The sequence below is a fragment of the Erpetoichthys calabaricus genome, chromosome 3, assembly GCF_900747795.2.
Source record: "Erpetoichthys calabaricus chromosome 3, fErpCal1.3, whole genome shotgun sequence".
NCBI lineage: Eukaryota > Metazoa > Chordata > Cladistia > Polypteriformes > Polypteridae > Erpetoichthys > Erpetoichthys calabaricus.
Window position 1 is genome coordinate 88,176,164 of NC_041396.2, and position 22,420 is coordinate 88,198,583.

Sequence of the window (22,420 nt, forward strand, 5' to 3'; positions counted from 1 at the left end):
TCTGGTCTTGCTAATCCTATACAGTGTAATTGTTTAACTCTCCAGAGTCTTGCCTGGTCATTATCTTCATAGAGTTTGTAGGATTGCATATTTGGTGACTCTACTTTTGCCCTGTACTGAATGTGTGATCAACTAACATCCTAGCCAGGGCCAATTTTTATTTTGAGTCAGATACTTCTGGAATAGACTCTGGCCTCATCACTGTGATTTTTGTATTAATTTATTTTACCTTGGTGTAATTTTCCATCAGACTCAAGATTAAGATTAATCAATTGCCATTGTCAGTTTTTGGCTATGTGCAGTACTATTAATAAAGATATAGCTCAAAAACTGGAGGAACCTCGATGTTCCTGATTTTCACTCACACTATAAGGTATACAATCTGTTTGCTCCACTCTGTGCAGTCTACAGTCTCCTGTGGCGTGCGATCGGTTCTTTTTATGTCATCTAACTACACCTCCACCCATATCTTCCTCAGCTTCCTTTTAGATAGATAGATAGATAGAGATAGATAGATACTTTATTAATCCCAAGGGGAAATTCACATACTCCAGCAGCACCTTACTGATACAAAAAACAATATTAAAGATTGATAATAATGCAGGTAAAAACAGACAATAACTTTATATAATGTTAACGTTTACCCCCCCCCCCCCCCGAGTGGAATTGAAGAGTCGCATAGTTTGGGGGAGGAACGATCTCCTCAGTCTGTCAGTGGAGCAGGACAGTGACAGCAGTCTGTCACTGAAGCTGCTCTTCTGTCTAGAGATGACACTGTTTAGTGGATGCAGTGGATTCTCCATGATTGATAGGAGCCTGCTGAGCACCCATCGGTCTGCCACAGATGTTAAACTGTCCAGCTCCATTCCAACAATAGAGCCTGCCTTCCTCACCAGTTTGTCCAGGCGTGAGGTGTCTTTCTTCTTAATGCTGACTCCCCAGCACACCACCGCGTAGAAGAGGGCGCTCGCCACATCCGTCTGATAGAACATCTGCAGCATCTTATTGCAGATGTTGAAGGACTCCAGCCTTCTAAGGAAGTATAGCCGGCTCTGTCCTTTCTTACACAGAGCATCAGTATTGGCAGTCCAGTCTAATATATCATCTAGCTGCACTCCCAGGTATTTATAGGTCTGCACCCTCTGCACACAGTCACCTTTGATGATCACGGGGTCCATGAGGGGTCTGAGCCTCCTAAAATCCACCACCAGCTCTTTGGTTTTGCTGGTGTTCAGGTGTAGTTGGTTTGAGTTGCACCATTTGACAAAGTCATTGATGAGGTCCCTATACTCCTCCTCCTGCCCACTCCTGATGCAGCCCACGATAGCAGCGTCATCAGCGAACTTTTGCATGAGGCAGGACTCCGAGTTGTGTTAGAAGTCCGATGTATATATGCTGAACAGGACCGGAGAAAGTACAGTCCCTTGTGGCGCTCCTGTGTTGCTGACCACAATGTCAGACGTGCAGTTCCCAAGACGCACATACTGAGGTCTGTCTTTAAGATAGTCCACGATCCATGCCACCAGGTATGAATCTACTCCCATCTCTGTCAGCTTGTCCCTAAGGAGCAGAGGTTGGATTGTGTTGAAGGCGCTAGAGAAGTCTAGAAACATAATTCTTACAGCACCACTGCCTCTGTCCAAGTGGGAGAGGGATCGATGTAGTATATAGATGATGGCATCCTCCGCTCCCACCTTCTCCTGATATGCAAACTGCAGAGGGTCGAGGGCGTGTTGAACCTGTGGCCTCAGGTGGTGAAGCAGCACTCTCTCCATGGTCTTCATCATATGTGATGTCAGAGCAACAGGCCGGAAGTCATTCAGCTCACTAGGACGTGATACCTTTGGGACTGGGGTGATGTAAGATGTTTTCCAAAGTCTCGGGACTCTCCCCTGTTCCAGGCTCAGGTTGAAGATGCGCTGTAGAGGACCCCCCAGCTCCAATGCACAGACCTTCAGCAGTCGTGGCGATACTCCATCTGGACCCGCTGCTTTGCTGGCACGAAGTCCCCTCAGCTCTCTGCTCACTTGCGCTGTTGCAATTATGGGTGGGGATGTCTCTCCTATGCTGGTATCAGCAGAAGGATGTGTGGAGGGTGCAGTACTCCGAGATGAGAGTGAGAGTGGGTTAGGGTGGTCAAACCTGTTAAAGAAGTTGTTCATTTGGTTTGCTCTCTTCATGTCTCTCTCGATGGTGGTACCCCGCTTCGAGCTGCATCCAGTGATGATCTTCATCCCATCCCACACTTCCTTCATGCTGTTATTCTGCAACGTCTGCTCCAGCTTTCTCCTGTACTGCTCCTTCACCGTCCTGCGCTGGACTCGAAGTTCTTTATGCACACGCTTGAGCTCATGCTGATCACCGTCTTTAAAAGCCCTTTTCTTCTGGTTCGAAAGGCCCTTGATGTCACTTGTAATCCATGGCTTGTTGTTAGCATAGCAGCGTACAGTTCTTGCTGGAACTACAATGTCCATACAGAAGTTGATGTAGTCAGTAGTGCAGTCAACAACTTCCTCAATGTTCTCACTATGTGATCACTGCAGGATATCCCAGTCTGTTGTTCCAAAACATTCAGAGTATTCTCAGCCTCCGGGGTCCACTTCCTGAATGAGTGTGTGGTTGCAGGTAGGACCCTCACTTTTGGTTTGTAGTGAGGCTGAAGCAGAACCAGGTTATGACCTGCTTTCCCAAGCGCAGGCAGTGGGGTGGAGCTGTATGCGTCTTTAACGTTTGCATACAGTAAATCAATAGTCTTATTTCCCTGGGTGTTACAGTCCACATACTGGGAGAAGGCAGGTAATGTTTTGTCCAGCGTCACATAGTTAAAGTCACCAGCGATTAGCACAAACGCCTCAGGGTGCTGCGTTTGTAACTTAACAACAGCAGAATGGATGATGTCACTCACTGTCTCCACGTCCGCCCGAGGAGGGATGTAAACAATAACAACAATGACGTGTCCAAACTCCCTGGGCAAGTAATAGGGACGCAAACTTACGGCCAACAGTTCGATGTCCCTGCAGCAAGTGGAGACTTTGACGTCAACATGTCCAGAGTTACACCACCGTGTATTAACATAGAGAGCGAGTCCTCCTCCTTTGTGCTTCCCACAGATACTTGCATCTCTGTCTGCTCTAACTGTGCTAAACCCGGGTAGCTCCACGTTAGCATCTGGGATGGTGGTAGTTAGCCACGTTTCGCAAAAGCACAACAAACTGCATTCTCTGTAGGTTCTGACATTTTTCACCAGCGCAGCCAGTTCGTCGATCTTATTTGAGATTGAGTTCACATTCTCCAGAATCACAGAAGGCACCGAAGGCTTAAAACGCCACTTTCTCGTAAGCCGCTTCATTTTTAGCTTAGTGCCAGCTCTGCTTCCACGATACTGCCTTCTTACCTCGTCGGGTAAATAGGGAACCACACCAGCACTGGCTTTTGTTCTCAGCGCTCGAAGTTGGGTACTTGAATAGACGAGTCTCGGCGTGTAAAAATCCATGCCCACGTTGTAAAAGTAAGTGTGTCCAGGGAACAAATCCACATAAAATAAAGTGATAGGAGTGATCAATAAATAAAAATAGAAAATAAAAGTAGAAAAGTACACATACACATACAGTCATACATGGAGCTGCTGAAAAGGCTGCCACTCTCAGGGCCTCATCTTCCTCTTCCTCCTCCATGCTGGTACACCTCTGCCTTTTTCTCCCTGTGCCCAAATGACTTTGGTCTGATTCTTATCAGCACAACACCTATTCCATCCACACTAAGTTTTTTTTTTTAAATGATTGGTCATCTTCCTCTAAATCATGATGCTCCACACATCCAGTTTTTTCCAGGTTTGCTTTATGTTGCAATTTCATTGCCTGTGCCTCACTTCCATAGAGCATACTATTTTTCACACAGCTTTCATTTACTTTTACCTTTGATGACAGAGAGGCAGTTGCAGAAGGCTGCATGTATAGTATATCTATCCATCCATCCATTTTCCAACCCGCTGAATCCGAACACAGGGTAACAGGGGTCTGCTGGAGCCAATCCCAGCCAACACAGGAACCAATCCCGGGCAGGGTGCCAACCCACCTCAGGACACACATAAACACACACCAAGCACACACAAGGGCCAATTTAGAATCGCCAATCCACCTAACCTGCATGTCTTTGGACTGTGGGAGGAAACCGGAGCACCCGGAGGAAACCCACGCAGACACGAGGAGAACATGCAAACTCCACACAGGGAGGACCCGGGAAGCGAACCCAGGTCCCCAGATCTCCCAACTGCGAGGCAGCAGCGCTACCCACTGTGCCCATAGTGTATCTATTTATATACTATATATAACAAGGCAAAGAAGCAAAACAAGGAAGAATTGTTGGGGCACTGAATGGTGATCTCAATGTATTTAGATGAAAAAAATTAGAAAAAAGGCTAATGGATAAAGAACCAACAATCTTTGTCATATAAAGTTTTCTCAGATGTGAGTCATAGACTGAAGGGATGTGGTAGTAGTGGTGGGTCCTTTATGGCAGCCTTGAAGGTAGGGATGGATTCAAGTGGCTGGAGCCGGAAGTGACATCACTGTTCATCATCCTGTTGATCTTCTCCTCTGAAGACAAAGGGAAAGGACATGCATTAGGTGATACTGCCAATCTCAACTTTAGGTGGAGTTACCAACAAACAAACCCCAAAGTTGTCTCCAAATCTTTCATGTATGACACAAAACTCCCCTCTCCCCCTTAAGCCAAAATCCAGACAGCTGAACCAAAGGGGCATGTACACAAGAAAAAGCATCAGCATTGGCATGAAGGGAGCCCTGGCAGTGTAGAAACATAAACTGCCAGATAACTGAGAACCATCTGGTGACACCTGGATTTGACACATTTTGCAAAGCCATCCACTGGAGAGGAGCATGGTCCATGACTAGAGCAGTGGTAGTTTGTAATATGAGGTGCTGGGGTGCCCCCCCCCCCCCAAATATTTTAAAAACTCCTCATAAAATAATCATGAAATAAATGTGTGTATTTACACAACATGCCTGGTGTCAGCACATGTCAACTTTTGGCGATCAGGTGACGGGAGGCTGCCCTTTAATTGGTTGCTTTCACAATTTTTCAGACATGCAGCTCTCTGTGCCCTGGACACTCCCATATTTTTTGGCAGTGAATTAATATTGTTTTAGGTTTTTCTAATCTAATGTGACTGGACAATCATCGATGCACTATGTGTGTGTGTGTGTTTTATCTTTTCTTTTCTCCTGAGCCATGAAGTGCGACTTCAGTTTGCCAACACAAAAAACACACCCCTGCCCAAATTTTTTCCCCAGCCACCACTGGACTAGAGTAAATTCATGGCCAAAAATGTAGAAAATCAGCTGTTGCATGGCACATTTAATCACTAGATCTTCCCATTCCACTACTGCGTACCTTGTCTTCCGGTCCAGAAGTCTCCAGCTCAGGTAAATCACAGAGTGTTCAGTACCATCAACACTTTGGCACAGCATAGAACTCAGACCTGTGTCCGAAACATTGGCCTAGAGAATGAAAAGCAAAGAGAAATCAGAAGACAATGATACAGGTGCTGACATAAGGGCTTGCTTAAGGTCATAGAATGCAGCCTCCATTTTATAATCCCATGCCACCACATTGGGACCTCACTTTTTTGTAAGATTAATCAGGGGCATAGCTCTTTCCTAGAAACAGGGCACGAACTGACGCAGTATCCTTCTGACCCCAAGAAAGCTTGTACTTGCCACTTGGTTCATGGACAGGGTCAATTTAAAATAGTAGTTACTTGGAACACTGTGATCTGACTATCCCTTCTCCTACTACGTAGCTTAAATATTTTATCTCTGTTAGTCTGAAAAAACATTTTTTCAGACTTATCCAAAGACCTACCACACAAAGCCAGTGAAGAACAGCTCAAACATGCTGTACGTGTTTGTCCCAGGTACTGGAATAGATGATGATGTCATCAAGGTAGGCAGCACTATTGCAATTTTGGGGCCATAGGACTTATTCACCAGATGCCGGAAAGTGGCTAATGCCCCATGCACACCAAAAGGGATGATATGGTACATCCAGTGTCCACTGGGGGTGCTAAATGTGGTCTTTTCCTTGACAGATTCAACTTTAGGAATTTGCTAGTATACTTTCGTCATGTCAGGAGTTGTAAAATATGGAGCCTTTCCAAGTTGCTTGAGGAGTTAATCCACTCACAGCATTCAATATGCCTTTAAACAGGAGACTTGATTAAGCCAAGTCATTGGAAAAGTGCCCACTATCATCAAACTTTGGTACTAACACAATAGTGCTAGACCAGGGACTAAAACTTTCTTCAATAACACTAACATCTAGAATCTGTTTGACCTCAAGCTCCACCTCCATCCATTTTGCCTCTTGGAGTTCATGTGGGTGTTTTCTGACAATCACCCCAGCTTCAATAGATAGATAGATAGTAATAGGCTCATGTGTAATAAGGGAGAACTATTTTACTCCTAGATTAGGACTGATATATCTTTTCAACCGGATGACATTTTGGTTGTTTTAGCAAATAGCCAACGTCTTTAATTTGGAAAGGACCTTGCCATCAGGTTTTTCTTCAGGATTTCGCTGTATTTTGCTGTGTTCATTTTACACTGCTCCCTCATAAGCCTTGCAGGGTGTGCTGCAGAGAAGCATCTCTACAGCATTATGCTGCCAACACCATGCTTCTTGGAGAGGATGGTGTGTTTTTGATGATGTGCAGTAGTTGGCTTACATCAAACAAAATGTTTAGTGTGATGGATGGAAAGCTCAATTTTTGTCTCAGCAGATCATAAAAGCCTTCTTCTGTCTGACTTCATAGACTGGCATGTGCCTCTTTGCTTGTTTTCTCTCTTTCGTTGCTTTCTCTTTGCTACTTTCCCACAGAGCTGTGTCTAGTGACAGTTGTTGTCTCACAGTTTCTCCAGTTAAACCACTGTAGCTTGTAACTTTTTCAGAGTTCTTGTAGGTTTTTTAGTGGTATTCCTCACTAGTCTTCTTCTTGCACTTGTGGACAGCCTGCTCTAGGCATATTTACAGCTGTGCCATACTCCACTTCCTAATAACCGAGTTAACTGAAATCCCAGGAATATTCAGTCACTTTGATATTTCTTGTCTCCACCCCCTGACTTGTGCTTTTCAATTACCTTCTCACAGAGTTGCTTTGAGAATTTGTTTTGTCTTCATTGCATAAGTTGGGCCATGATATTGACCGACCATAAGCTGGACCTTCCACATAAGGTGCATTTATACTACAATCAAATGAACTACCATGACTACAGACATGTGATCTTCATTCAGCTAAATAGGTGACTTCTAAAACTGTTTGGATGCACCAGTGAGGATTTTGGTGTGCCATATTAACACTAGAATTACCAGAGCCTACGAGAAAACTCGTAAATCCGGCCCACCTTAAATCCGTTCTCACCTCTCTGTCAGCGTCTTTTGTCCTGTAAATGTACTGATTAAGACAAGCAGCAAGCAGCCTGCTATTCCAGCCCCCCACCGTCGCAGAACGTTCACAATGTTCTCCCAGCTCATGCCTTGATTGATTATCTGGGAGTGAAGTGCTGGAGTTTTAGAGTGGAAATAATAGATCGTTATTTGGAACACATGCATTTCATGTGTGTTCTGTTTCTACAGTAATCTGTGTAAACACATTGTTAAAACAGAAACGTTTTCATATTTTAGTAATAAATGTTACAAAATGTAGGCATAAACTATAGAATGTGTGAAGCCTGAAGTCCAAAGATCAAATAAATACTTTCACAAAAGGTTCAAGGACAATACAACAGCTTCTGTGGCGTAGCGGTAAGATTTGCTGACTTGTAGTCAAGAGTCCTTGGTTCGATCCTGACTGCCTCCTATATTTGCCATTTACAGTAGTGAGCTACTCTTATGGTTAATATTATACAGTACACACATACATTTGGTTTGCGTCTGTAACAGACGGTGTACATTTATATGACTTGTAAAAGTTATCGTTTTTTTTTCACTTTTATTCTCTCAGTCACAACCATGATGCATACTAAAGCCCCCACCCCCACCCCCACACTCAGGGATCTGACACTGTTACTTTTATCTGAAACTGGGAATAACTGTAGATGTGAGTGGTGTTTTGGGGCAATGGAACTGGACATTGTTTGATCTGGATGGATAAAAGACATAGGTATATATGATATTTGGAATAACTCATTTTATGACCTGTATAGTACATTTCAGAAAATATAGTACATTTGTGAAAGTGTTTATTTGATCTTTGGACTTCAGGCTTCACACATTCTATAGTTTATGCCTACATTTTGTAACATTTATTACTAAAATTTGACAAAGTTTCTGTTTTAACAATGTGTTTACACAGATTACTGTAGAAACGAAACACACATGAAATGCATGTGTTCCAAATAACGATCTATTATTTCCACTCTAAAACTCCAGCACTTCACTCCCACATAATCAATCAAGGCATGAGCTGGGAGAACTTTGTGAACGTTCTGTGACGGTGGGGGGATGGAATAGCAGGCTCCTTGCTGCTTGTCTTAATCGGCACATTTACAGGACAAAAGACGCTGACAGGAGAGGTGCGATCGGATTTAAGGTGGGCTGGATTTACGAGTTTTCTCGTAGGCTCTGGTAATTCTAGTGTTAAAGTGGGTGAATAATTAAGTAAATGATTATTTTGAGTTTTATATTTATAATCACTTTAGACCATTTGCAGAAATCTGCTTTCACTTTGATATTAAACATTCTTTTCTATTTGATCAGTGTCAAAGAACCAAAATAAATTCACTTTGATACATCTCATCTAACAATAGAATGTGAAAACTTCACCCAAGGGGATGAATACGGTTTATAGATCCTATATATATTTGTAATTGTTACATATGCATAATAGAACTATTTTACATTACAGCGAGTAATTAACCATATTAAAAAAGAGTCAAATGCAATAATTTGAAAGTAAACTATGTTTCATGTTGTGTTATTCATTGTGTAATATGATTTCGTTCTGTTTGGATTTGAAATTAACACACAAATACTTTTTAAACTTACACTTTTACTGGAAAACTTCAGTAAAAACAATTTTTTAAATTAAATTTTCGACAATATGGCATTGAATTTTGATTCTGTGTTTGGACTTTCATCGTGACAATACAACGTATAACTGCCCGTGATTGAATTTCGTTTCTTTCTCTCTATTAAATAAAACAACTTTTTCGAATGTTTGGCTCTGAGATTAATTAATTGTCTTTGCAAAAGCTATTCTAACCGGAAACGGTTAACATTTTAATATGAATAGAATATCAAGATCTCCTTTGTTGTGTAATGTTATTCCCTGAATATGTACTACATTACCTTTCTTGGATACATCCTTCTTTCTACAGTAATTCATGCAATGGAAGACCAGACTGTGTTAATGGTTGTAGATATTTTTCGGGATATTGTAAGTTGATGTTTTCATCTTCCGCATGATCACCACCAACTGTTTCAGCATAGTCAATTGATACGCATTTAACCAATTTGCCGTGTAACCGATTGTCATTTTTGACGTTAATTTGTTTGACTTCATTGTTTCTCGCTGCTAGGATTGCCCGTGTACTCATTTTTTCTGTTGATAACCCGTCGTGATTAAATTCTTCAATAAGATTTGGACATAATACGTTTTCTTTAATTGGGAACTTAAAGTGAAGAAAACCTTAAAATTTCTAAGAGTTGAGAGAGCAGAAACTGTGTCTGCCAAAAGCATTCACACGAATGAGAGGCGAGATTACCATGTGTGCGGTTGAAAATGGTTCAGAGGAGGGCGTGACTCATTACCAAAATCTAGACTCGGTGGATTTGGAAAAATCTTCCAAAAAGTTTTGTCTCATCTCAGGATTTTTTATATAATAGAGAGATGTGTTTCTCCTTTACAGTATACTGTCTAATTCAAATTGTCATTTAGATATAAATTTTTTCATTATCTGGATAATGACAAGCACATAAAAGGACTGTTGACTGCATGCTGAAGCTGCACAGCTCCTTGACATTATTCCCAATGTCACTGTTGTCCCTCCTGAAAAAAGCAACACTTGCCTACAGTGTGCCAAAGATTTATCTGGACTGCATATTAGCTTAACTCCTCTGGAAAAGGTCCCAGATTAAAATAATGTCCTCAGTTCTTTTCACCTTTGAGGAGACTGAATAATAACTAGCATTGCTGACAAATGCTATGTATCCTTGAATTCCCACAAGCAGAGATTAATTCATCTTTAGCAGCAGAATTGAAACACACTGGTGATTTAATTGTACATCTTTATTTGCCACATGAAAAGACAGTTTTATTGGCCACAGCATTCATCTATTGATTTTTCTATACATGACATTTTCTGTTCACAATCACTAGGAACTAAATAATTCTTTCAGAAGCTTGTGGGTTTTGACTTAACAGTCCATAAATGTGAAAAATAACCTTTAGAAGCCAGGAAACAAATATTGGTGTCCCACATAACGAATGTTCACGCGATCCCATGGGATCAGTGATTCGTATAAAGGATGGTGTAAGTCTTTGAAATGTAATTATTTGGCTGATGCCTTTGTCTACGGCAATTTACAACACTTGACATACAACATTTATTTCACTAATTGGAGCAGAAACAAATGATGTGATATGTTCATGGTCACACAGTGTCAATAATAGAAATTGAACCCACAACCTCAGGGCTTCAAGTCCAAATCCTTAATCACTACACCACTCTGCTTTGTCTTACAGGAAAGCAGAGAGACATCCATCCACCCATCAGTTATCAGATTTGCTTATCCAGTTCAGGGATGCAAAGTGCTTATCCCAGCAGCAATGGGCAGTAAGCTGATCCATCCTGACTGGAACTCAAATAAGTTGTAGCCACATTCTGAACTGAAAATGCCTTCACGCTCAAATATTTCTAATGATATCTTGATGTTACTGCTTACTTATCTAAAACAACAAAAACAGAGTGTTCATAAACAGATCTTTAATTTAAGTCAAGCGTATTTATACATGGGTGTTATTTTGACCTCTAATGGTAACCTGATCTAAGTCTAACCTAGAGGATCGATGATAAGCACACATGGGCATCTCCCCAAATGAATGTGCTGGCTGCAAACCAGCTACGTCCATGCTGCAAATAAAACTGTTGGAAAAACATAAAGCCTTTAGCAAACCTAAAGCAAATGTATGAATGTTTTTCATATATGCACATATAGATATTTGAGTGGGATTAATTGGCTCTGAGGCTAGGGATCTGCACTGGCAATCGGAAGGTTGCCGGTTCGAATCCAGTGAATGCCAAAGGGCACTCTGCTCTGTGGGCCCTTGAGCAAGGCCCTTAACCTGCAATTGCTGAGTGCTTTGAGTAGTGAGAAAAGCGCTATATAAATGCAAAGAATTATTATTATTATTAAAACTCATAAGGGTGGCACGGTGGCACAGTGGTAGCACTGCTGCCTCACAGTTAGGAGACCACAGTCCAAAGACATGCAGGTTAGGTGCATTGGCGATCCTAAATTGTGCTTGGTGTGTGGGTGTGTGTGTGTCCTGTGGTGGGCTGGCGCCCTGCCCGGGGTTTGTTTCCTGCCTTGCGTCCTGTGTTGGCTGGGATTGGCTCCAGCAGACCCCCGTGACCCTGTAATTAGGATATAGCGGGCTGGATAATGGATGGATGGATAAAAAAAAAATCATCGTATATACAGATGAACAATAATTAGTTGCGGTCACCGATTTTCAAAGTCAGATCACGTTCCGTTGTAGATGCCTATTAGGGAAAAAGAAGGACCCAACCCCAGACGGGACACCAGACCATTGCAGGTAATCCCCTTTTTTAATGTCCAGTCTTTTAATATTGGTGGTGTGTACGTGACGAACTGCAAACTCATTTTAACTGTGGGTATGTAAATAGTGTGTACAGTGCAAGGAAGGGACAGTTATTATTGTATTTATACATTCACTGATCTAAATAAAATGAGTGGTGTCAATTTTTATTTCTTTAAGATGAGTGGTGTCAATTTTTATTTCTTTAAGACAAATGGTGGTTCGTGCAATATCAATGTGTCCATGTCTGAATTTTATTATGTTTAATTTTGGTAGCGACACACCACTTCGATGCAGCAGCAACCGTGCTATTTTAACTCTTTTCGTTCTGGTGGAATTCATGTACGTGCTTGGCCGCATGTTCAACATTCGACAAGGACCCCACCCCCCATGTTTGTATACAACGAAGCAGTATACCAAACGGTGCATTTGCATTGTATTTGTGTGATTGAAGAGGGGCTGCTGTCTAAGTGTCCGCCAACCAGAAGGAGTTAAATGCAGCCCCCGTTTCCACGTGCACCGCACCTACATCAAATCCCACCGCCAGAAAGCCTCGTGCTCACTGCGTGCGCTTCGCATGGCCTCTTGAGGCCACGCCTGCTCATGTTTATTAATTAGGAGATTGCTCTTTGGGCGGTGCCTCCGCGGCTGCGGCTTTAAAAGTAGAATACTTCAAGGCAGAAGCGTCACAGACAAATAAGTCATTGGTGGTGATGTTCTTTTAAGACTATACTGAAAGCACGTGCATCTTCGCGGAGTTTGTTACTTCCTTCCAGAGTACCATACGGTAAGTTGTAATGGTTTATTTAAAATATTTGTGTCTTACTGTTTCACATGTCTGTTAACTCCAATGTAGTCAGTTTGAATGAAGGTGATCTAGCATCAGATTAACTTACAGAACAGCTCATTCAATGTACACACCGTTTTGTCTGCTTGGACGATTTTACTTCATCCACTCTGACGAATTTTGTGTTTTTATTTTACAGAAATCTATTCAGCTCCCTCGCTGTCGCAGGCATGGAGACGATGCAAGAACTAATCCCCTTCGCCAAGGAGATGCTAAGCCAAAAGCCGAAAGGCAAAATGGTGAAGATCTACTTGTTAGGCAGCGTGTTGGCTTTTTTCGGAGTGGTCATCGGACTAGTGGAGACTGTCTGCTCTCCGTTTTCGTCCTCAGAGGAAGAAGACATCAGTCACCTGGACGAGCAACGGAGTAAAAGGAGACTGGAGGTAGACGAGATGACCAAGCCTGAGGAGGACCTGCACGTTTTGGGCAAAGGAAAACAGGCCGAGGGGACTGTGCAGCGGAGCACAGCCAACAGGCTTCACGCGTCATAAGACGGCTAGACAGCTCACCCCGAGATCACAGAATGGGCCCACGGAGGTGACGGGCGGGCTGGACTTGGACTGTCAAGACTTAGAATTGAGCCCGTCACCCAGGAAGAATTACAAGAGCCCGATGGCGCTTGTTTGGTTGGTCTCCTGCTCTTTATAGCAAGTATACCGGACTCGCAATCCTTTGCTGCTATGCAGCAGTTAATATAAATGTAAAATGTGCCGCCAATAAGCTTTATGATTAAAGTAAGGTACAGTTACCTTGGAGACAAATATTTTATACTGACCACAAGAATGTATTGTATATGCATATTTTAAACACTGTATGTTTTTATTTTATCTTTTTCAGCGGAATAAATTATTTTTATATAAATTATGTTATGGACATTTGTGGCTTATGTGTTCATCCGCTCTGTTTGTATGAATGTACAGTCCGTGTATCTGGCACTTTTGAGTAATTCCTGTCATGCCACTGTTGCACCCCAATGAAACAAAAGAAGTCATTCAGTCCTCTGAAACATGTCTGCTAATAATTCTTGGTCACCCACCCATTCATTTTCAGAAGCTGCATTTTACTTTTCAGTGTGCATGTTTTGTTTTCTCTTGTCATGAACCATAAAGCAGATCAGTTACTTTTTAGGACTCCTGTTTTTCATTACAGGGTGACAGGTGCTCAACAGTTAACTTGGTAGCATTGAGTGAAATACTGGATCCAACCCTTGAAGGGACTCCAATATACTGAAGAGCGCAATATGCGGGCATATGATGATGTGAGAAGAAGCCAGAGAGACTCTTGAAATGGAAAGACCACAGGAACTCTGGAAAATAATGCATGTTTCACAAAAGTCGAACCCAGATCATCCCAAGATCCAATCGGCAGTATTAATCATTTCCCAAGTGTTGTGTCTCAGCATTTTATTATTGGTTTTGCCATTTGTGTGATATGATGTAAATATGAAATTAAAACGCCTTATCTTTAAATGTTATAATAATTACAATTTGAGTAGTGATTTAAAACTCCCATGAGATAAACGCACCATGCCTAGTAATGACGAGGAAAAAAATTTCCCCAGACAATAAATCATACTAATTTGAGTTAAAGTGACGAAGATGACTAACTCCTGATTTTGACATAACGGTACAGCACTGTAAGATGGCGCAATGGTTAACCTTTCACCCTTACTGTTCTGTTCGCAGTCTTGGACATTCTCAATGTGCACATTTGAATTGTTTTCCCTGGTACTGTGGTTTTGCCCGGAACCCCAACTCTGCAGGTTAGCTAAACTGCAAACTTAAATTGGCATCGTTTGAGCAAAGTTGCCCTGCGATAGACAATCACTTGTCCAGTTCTGATTCCTGATTTACACTTGACGTCTTGGAACAGGCAGCTTCAGTCATTTACAATGTACCACTCCATAATATCGTAAAGCACGCAAAATCAATTTGTGGTAAGCCTATCCTGGCAGCATCGGGAGCAAAAGGCCGGAACCAGTTACTCGTGAATTCATACTGAGCCCGTTTAACATCGCCGAAATCCCACATAGATACGGGAAAAGAAAGGAGTAGACGTCACATACCACGACGACCGGCCACAGAATATGAAACTACTGCACTGGATTCTTGGAGCAGCAGCACAAACCGCTATTCTGCCCATTCAGAGCCTAGTGCAATGGGTTTTTTTCTGATAAGACAAAAGCACTTTAAACATTACCCCGTCAGGATTAAAAATGTCATGTCTAACGGGAAAGATTCCAGTTTCATTAAAGATAGATTAGATGTTCGGCAACTGGTTTCAAACATTTCTCGCAAGTTCCATAAAGCGCAAAATGAATGCAGTGTGCCACCTACTGGAGACAAACGGTAAACTGCTTGATTTAATTTGGGTTCGCGGAGGGACGGAGATTACCCGGCTGCTGCCTGCTAGACACGAGTTAATTCAGGAAGTGGCGTCAGTCCATCTTAGTGCGGGCTCCACGCAGAAATGACAGGCACTGAATGGCAGCAGCACTCAGCACTGCACCGCCGTGGAAGGGAAAGCGGCAAGGTAATGTGTTTCCAGTCCAAAGTACATGACTACACACAAAACTTTTTAAAAAGGTGCCAGTGGTTCTTCAGAGCGGTGCATAGGTGAACCATTTTTGGTTCTCAACCTTCCATATGTATAAAGCGTCGCAGAACTTTTTTGCAACTTCTTTGCAACTTTTTGCACCATTTGTTTATTTGTTTATTTACTTGTTGTGTTCTACTGGTTATTCTGTACATGTCTGCACTGAAGGAGCTGCGTTTAATCTCATTGTACATGTGTATAGTGACAATAAAAGGCATTCTATTGTATTGTAAAGGCTCCAGAAATAATCTATAATATCCATCCATCCATTTTCCAACCCGCTGAATCCAAACACAGGGTCACGGGGGTCCGCTGGAGCCAATCCCAGCCAACACAGGGCACAAGGCAGGAACCAATCCCGGGCAGGGTGCCAACCCACCGCAGTAATCTATAATATATAATATATATATAATTATTTAGTTGTCTTTTTATAATCTTAAATTAAGGTCCCAGTCCTCTGACATGCCTAGTGACGGAGCACGTCCAGAACAAAACAAGCCCCCAAGCAGCGGTTTAGAAGAACTAGAGTCGCGATATCTATTGGTAATATTGTCCATCTATATTTATAATTCACTAAGTCCATGGCAAGCAAGACGCATGCAAGACAGAGCCACGCCCGCCAACTGACCATGGCACTCACGACAAAGACCATGGGATACGCACAACAGAGCCCCGCCTGCCAACTCTAACACTCCTCCCACGTCCATTACCTTCACATTTTTTCCTTTTATTTCTGATCCCGTTCAACAACTATATGGCGACATCGACTTCTCAACTGTGACTCTGGAAGTACGCAAGCTATATTAAGCGTCACCAACGAAGACTCGCTACACCTTAATGAACAAGTACTGAAACTTTTCCCTACCGACGAAGTAACTTTCACCAGCGTTGCCTCCATCGTCACAGAAGATCCCGCAGATCAAGTTTCATTCCCCGAAGAATTTCTTAACAGTCTTACTCCCACTGGCATTCATCCATCCATCCATTGTCCAACCCGCTGAATCCGAACACAGGGTCACAGGGGTCTGCTGGAGCCAATCCCAGCCAACACAGGGCACAAGGCAGGAGCCAATCCCGGGCAGGGTGCCAACGCACCGCAGGACACACACAAACACACCAAGCACACACCAAGGCCAATTTAGAATCGCCAATCCACCTAACCTGCGTGTCTTTGGACTGTGGGAGGAAACTGAAGCGCCCGGAGGAAACCCACGCAGACACGGGGAGAACATGCAAACTCCACGCAGGGAGGACCCGGGAAGCGAACCCAGGTCCCCAGATCTCCCAACTACGAGGCAGCAGCGCTACCCACTGCGCCACCGTGCCGCCTCCCACTGGCCTGCCTCCGCATAAACTCAAAATTAAAATAGGTTCAGTCGTCATGCTTCTCAGAAACCTCATGCCAGCAAGAAGTCTCTGTGATGGCACTAGACGGACTGTCACCGCAATGTACTGGAGTGTAAGACTATCGCAGCTCCTACCTCACAAACTGTCCTTATTCCCCGGATATCCCTGACCCCATCAGATTCAAATTTGCCTTTTACTTTTACACACAGACGATTTCCTGTTAGATTGGCCTTTGCAATGACAATTAATAAGGCACAGGGCCAAACTTTCAAAACGATATGCCTGTATCTGCCAAAACCAGTTTTCAGTCACGGACAATATGTTGCTCTCTCCAGAGTTCCATCTTTTCATTCACTCACAGTAGTATCCTCAAACCCACCCCATTTGGACAACTGTGTCTTTCAGGAAGTGTTCACCCATCAATAAATAATTATGCGGCGTGTGCTACGCCGCAGGTTGGCTAGTATACTATAAACCTAGAATGCAGTCTTGAACAGGCATGAAAAAATAAACCCAGGGTATGATGTTAAACAGTCCTGTTTGGAAAAAAATGTATACATATATATAAAATATGCATATACACATACAAGCATACATGTATATGTATGTAAATATGTATAATCTTTATTTATATCTGAGGCTTCATAAATAACCATACTTAGATGATAACAAATCTTGAAATATTAACTGCTAAAGTAATATGGGCTAAGGCCAGGTTTTCTTCATCTGTCAGTATCCTCTAGGTAGCCTACTATATATTAAAGATTTCTGTTTTATCATTAGGAACTTTTAATGAACTAATTTCATACGCAAAGAACTCTTCCTAAAATGAAGTTATTTTTTGTCAAGCAACAGTTCAACAAGAAACCACACAAGCCAGTAAAGTGCCATTAAAGAGCCATTATTTTTTAAGAGAGGATATGTGAACAGCACTTTTATCAAATGAGTTCAGTTCTGGTTATTTTTGTATAGTGCACTGTAACAAGTTTATAGGTAAGTGAAATTACAAACTTTAAAAATGACTTATTATGCAATGAATACATATAAGACGAAAATGTGGTTAAATGTACATGATAAAAAAGCAGTTACAGACTTATTGACATAAATGAAGCTTAATATCTGTCCATTAACATATTTGTTCTCAATTATTAATTACGAAGCTTCAGATTTCATTAAATATGAAGTACGAAGTTTCAGATTCAAATGGGAAGGGAAAAATACTATAAAGGAACCCAGCTCACAAGACATATGAATGGCCCTGAAGAATTAGGCCACAAGGACATATGATCATTTTCAATTCTGTTTCTTTCATGACAATGCTATTGGAGCTCAGTGAATCTGAGTTTCCAGAGTGGCACATCACCAAGGAGCTTATGGACACTGCACCAGAATTAAGCGAACCAGTGAGATCACAAGTTGGTTGGTTGTTAGGAGCATGCGTTGATACAGCACATTGCCGCACCCACCACATGACAAACCACTTCAGGACCCCAGATTGGGACCCAAGTGTAGCCATGCAACGGGTGACACCTCAGCACCACACTAGTTCAGATGGAGTGGAACCAGTGTGAGTTTTTTTTATGGTGACTGGAGTGCCCATTCTGCCACCAACCCCCAGATATTTCCCTGCAGGTTGGAGGGCCTACTTGCAGGGATGGATGCAGATTAGCATCATACCCAGGACGAAGCAATTGCAGGTTAAGGGCCTTGCTCAGGGGCCCAACGGAGTAGAGTCACTTCGGGCATTTACGAGATTTGTGGTCACAAGTATATCGCATAAATAGTAAAGGAGATAAAACACAACTTTGAGAAGCCCCTACACTTTATGGAGAACCCAAATTCAGAATTTTAGGATGGCTAAGCAACCAGTCCTTTCCCTTTAGTGCCATTTTTGAGGGGGCAGAAGTAATAGAATGCGTTAATCCTCTTCATCTATAATTTGTTGCTGCTGGGTTATGACAATTATATTCTGAATTTTGTCAGGTACTGTGGTGGGCTGGCACCCTGCCCAGGGTTTGTTTCCTGCCTGGTGCCCTGTGTTGGCTGGGATTAGCTCCAGCAGACCCCCGTGACCCTGTAGTTAGGATATAGCGGGTTGGATAATGGATGGATGGATGGATTTTGTCAGGTAATGAAGATAGGTGTTTTGAGGTAAGCTAGTTATACTCACTAATCATGGTGGTGGAGAATGGGGATGTGTTGCCTGTTGATTAACACATTGTAGTAAGAGTTTCACTGTGCTCTGTACACGTGACTGCGATGACCCAATAAACCTATTTAATGATTGAAAAGAAAGTCCTGAATCCATAACGGAATGTATGGGTTGATACTGCTCATTTTATCAATGAGTATGTGAGGCAGAATTGAACTGGTGGTTAGTCCAGTGCTGTTGCCAGTCTATCTTGTTGTTGTTTCTCTTTCTCACAGAGAAACTTTTCTAAGAGGTGTACATTTTGGAAACCAAGAAGAAAATGCAATAATGATAGGGTTAATAGGGGAAGATGGACATGATATATATATATATATATATATATACAGTATATTGATGAACCAATAAACAGTCTGAGCAATTCCTGTTATGGTATATTGTGCTAAAACATGCCCATTCCTTCAAGTATCCAATTTTAAAACCATTTAATCCATTTCATACTCACAGAGGTCAAAGGCTACTGGGGAAAGCATTGGGTACTAGGTAGGAACCAACTCTGGGCAGGATGCCTATAGCTTATGGGATATGCTCACCGTTTGGAGTCAGCCTTGGTAATAATTTCAAATCTAATATGTTTTATTGTCTGGGTGTACAGGCGAGTGTTGAGGAGAGTCACCAATCATATTTTGTTTCTAAAACACAGATTGTTTTTCATATTCTTCCAGGTCTTTACAATGATCCTTTGGTGTTTCTTGGAGTTTCATGAGTGTTACAAACATATTCAGACACTTGATTAGAGCTGAACATGGAATTCAGTGTGTCCCATGGGACCTCCTCACGAAGTACAGGCTTGTGAGGAAACTGATCAGGTTCATCCACTGAGCCACTGCTGTCTCACAATTCTTTTCTGAATAAAACACTCAAGGAACCTGATGACTTTTTTACAACCACAAATAGTCACAGGCCAAACCCAACTTCTAATACAGCATCCCTAAGATGGATTACCATTAAGAAAAACAATATGGCTACTAATTGTAGAGTCAATTTATGAGGCATTCTTTATGTTCAGATGTTCCATCTTCTTACACAGGCTCACATAGGACACCTTTCCTGGAACAAGACTAGAGGATGTCCAGTGCCATTGTATTATTACCCTTTACACTGGAATGGTCACTCTACACTAACCTAACCATCTTACACAAGTCCAGCCCACCAGTGTCAAAGCATGTAGTCCTTACATTAGGCTGGTACTGGTATACCTAGGTGATATTGTAACGCTGAACTATGAGTCATTTCAGTTGCAATGGAAATTAAAAATTCGGATCCCATTAAAAAAGCTCAAACTGTCTTCCTGGCACTCTCTAGACTACCAGGTATACAAGCAATGAAGATCAGATGAGAACTGCATCTAATGTTACACCACACTTTGGAAAGGTAGAAGAGGAGATAAAAATAACAAGTTTATTTTCCATGAATTAAAACAGGATGCCACCATTCACTCATATGCCAAGATGCAACATGTTTTAAAGTTTTCTTAATGGAAAATCGATCATTCCTTGCCAAACTCCAAGTAATGTTACTTGAAGTGTACTGTGGATCACTCTGGACTCCGAATGATCTCCTATTGAGTCAGGTATGTGGAGAACAAATGTTAAAGGACAGGTGTAGGAAGAGAAAAGTACAGTCTCATAGGAAAGGGCTTTCTTTGTCTGCTGGAAGTGATGGAGGGGATATCATCTGTGTGCCGTGATTCCACAGGATCAGAAAGGTTCAAGTTTATTTTATTTCCCCATATATTGCTTTACTTTTATTCATCCCTCCACAACTTATGCATCATGTAAGACCACACACCATTTCGTAAGAAACAATACAGGTTGAGGACAACCAGTTTTGTCATTTGTGTCTAGCACAGGTACAAGCACATTTTTAAGTTTAGGAACCTTGTGTCTCTTATGCATGGATTTGAGACCCATGGTTAACAGCAGATCCCTACTGGGAGTGCTCGGATTTACACTCTGGATAGGTGTGATGCAATGGGGGACCTACCACAGGCTCACAGGTTAGGAGTTTAGGAAAGGACACACTGTCCCTAAATGCATGACGTATGTAATCATAGCATCTGGGGCAGAGGGCTGACCAACCCCACGTTGGGCCAGTTATGTCAAACACTGTTACCAGTATGTGTGGACTGTATAAACTTGCACGTGAATTTAATAAAAATAATGTTAACATACATTGGATTTTCAGCTAAAGTATTCAGCTAAATTTCAGCAAGATAACACGTGGTCCATCCATCCATTATCCAACCCGCTGAATCCGAACACAGGGTCACGGGGGTCTGCTGGAGCCAATCCCAGCCAACACAGGGCACAAGGCAGGAAACAATCCTGGGCAGGGTGCCAACCCACCGCAGGACACACACACACACCAAGCACACACTAGGGCCAATTTAGAATCGCCAATCCACCTAACCTGCATGTCTTTGGACTGTGGGAGGAAAACCGGAGCCCCCGGAGAAACCCACGCAGACACGGGGAGAACATGCAAACTCCACGCAGGGAGGACCCGGGAATCGAACCCAGGTCCCCAGATCTCCCAACTACGAGGCAGCAGCGCTACCCACTGCGCCACCGTGGCGCCCAATATAATAATATAATCTATTAAAAAAAGTGCAATTCATAATTCATGAAAATATCACGACAGTGCGAAATGCGATGCGGTGTCATGTGGAAATTAGCAGGGCTTCTTCTAGAAAAGTACCCAAATTGCAAGAATACTCTGAGTCTCGATATGCAGGTGGTCATAGTCATAACCCACGTTGATGTCGTGTCAGACGGTTATCATTAGCGATACATGTTTTTGTGCATTAATATTCAGACATGTTTATGGTCTACAAATAAAATGTGAGTTTCAGTGTTTCGACAGCGAGTGTGAAATTAACATTGATGTCAGTCAGTCAGTCATTGTCCAACCCACTATATCCTAACACAGGGTCACGGGGGGCCTGCTGGAGCCAATCCCAGCCACCACAGGGCGCAAGGTAGGAACAAATCCCGGACAGGGTGCCAGCACACCTCAGGACACACACACACACACACACCACACACACACACGCACACACACACACACACACACACACACACACACACACACACCAAGCACACACCAAGCACACATTAGGGACAATTTAGGATCGTCAATGCACCTAACCTGCATGGACCATGGGAGGAAACCGGAGCACCCAGAGGAAACCCACATAGACATGGGGAGAACATGCAAACTCCACGCAGGGAGGACCCAGGAAGCGAACCCGGGTCTCCTAACTGTGAGGCAGCAGCACCACCGTGCCACCTTAACGTAGATGTCTCATCATGAAATCTCTTACCACTTTCTAGGTTCAGAGACGAAAATCCACTTTTCTTGCCTTCCGATTGGAAAAGTCATTGATGACATCTTCGTAGTCTAATCTGGATGCAATGTCTTTTTCTATAGATAGGATTGCCATACCGCAAAGCCTGTCTTGAGACATGGTTGATCTATACTGGAGAATATAACTTGACAAATCCACTTGAATGGGACATGCAGACCTCAAAAGCAGGTCCCCCTTAGGTGCAGGGCCTGGGGCAGTAGCCCCACTTGCCAC

General features: G+C 42.6%; 1 protein-coding gene across 1 annotated transcript; it reads left to right on the forward strand.

The window, feature by feature from the left end:
• The first annotated feature begins 12,856 nt into the window (after positions 1–12,856).
• On the forward strand, positions 12,857–13,177 carry g0s2 (G0/G1 switch 2). Its single transcript, XM_028797071.2, has one exon. It carries the CDS (start codon positions 12,857–12,859, stop codon positions 13,175–13,177), a length of 321 nt encoding a protein of 106 aa, XP_028652904.2.
• The last annotated feature ends 9,243 nt before the right edge of the window (positions 13,178–22,420 follow it).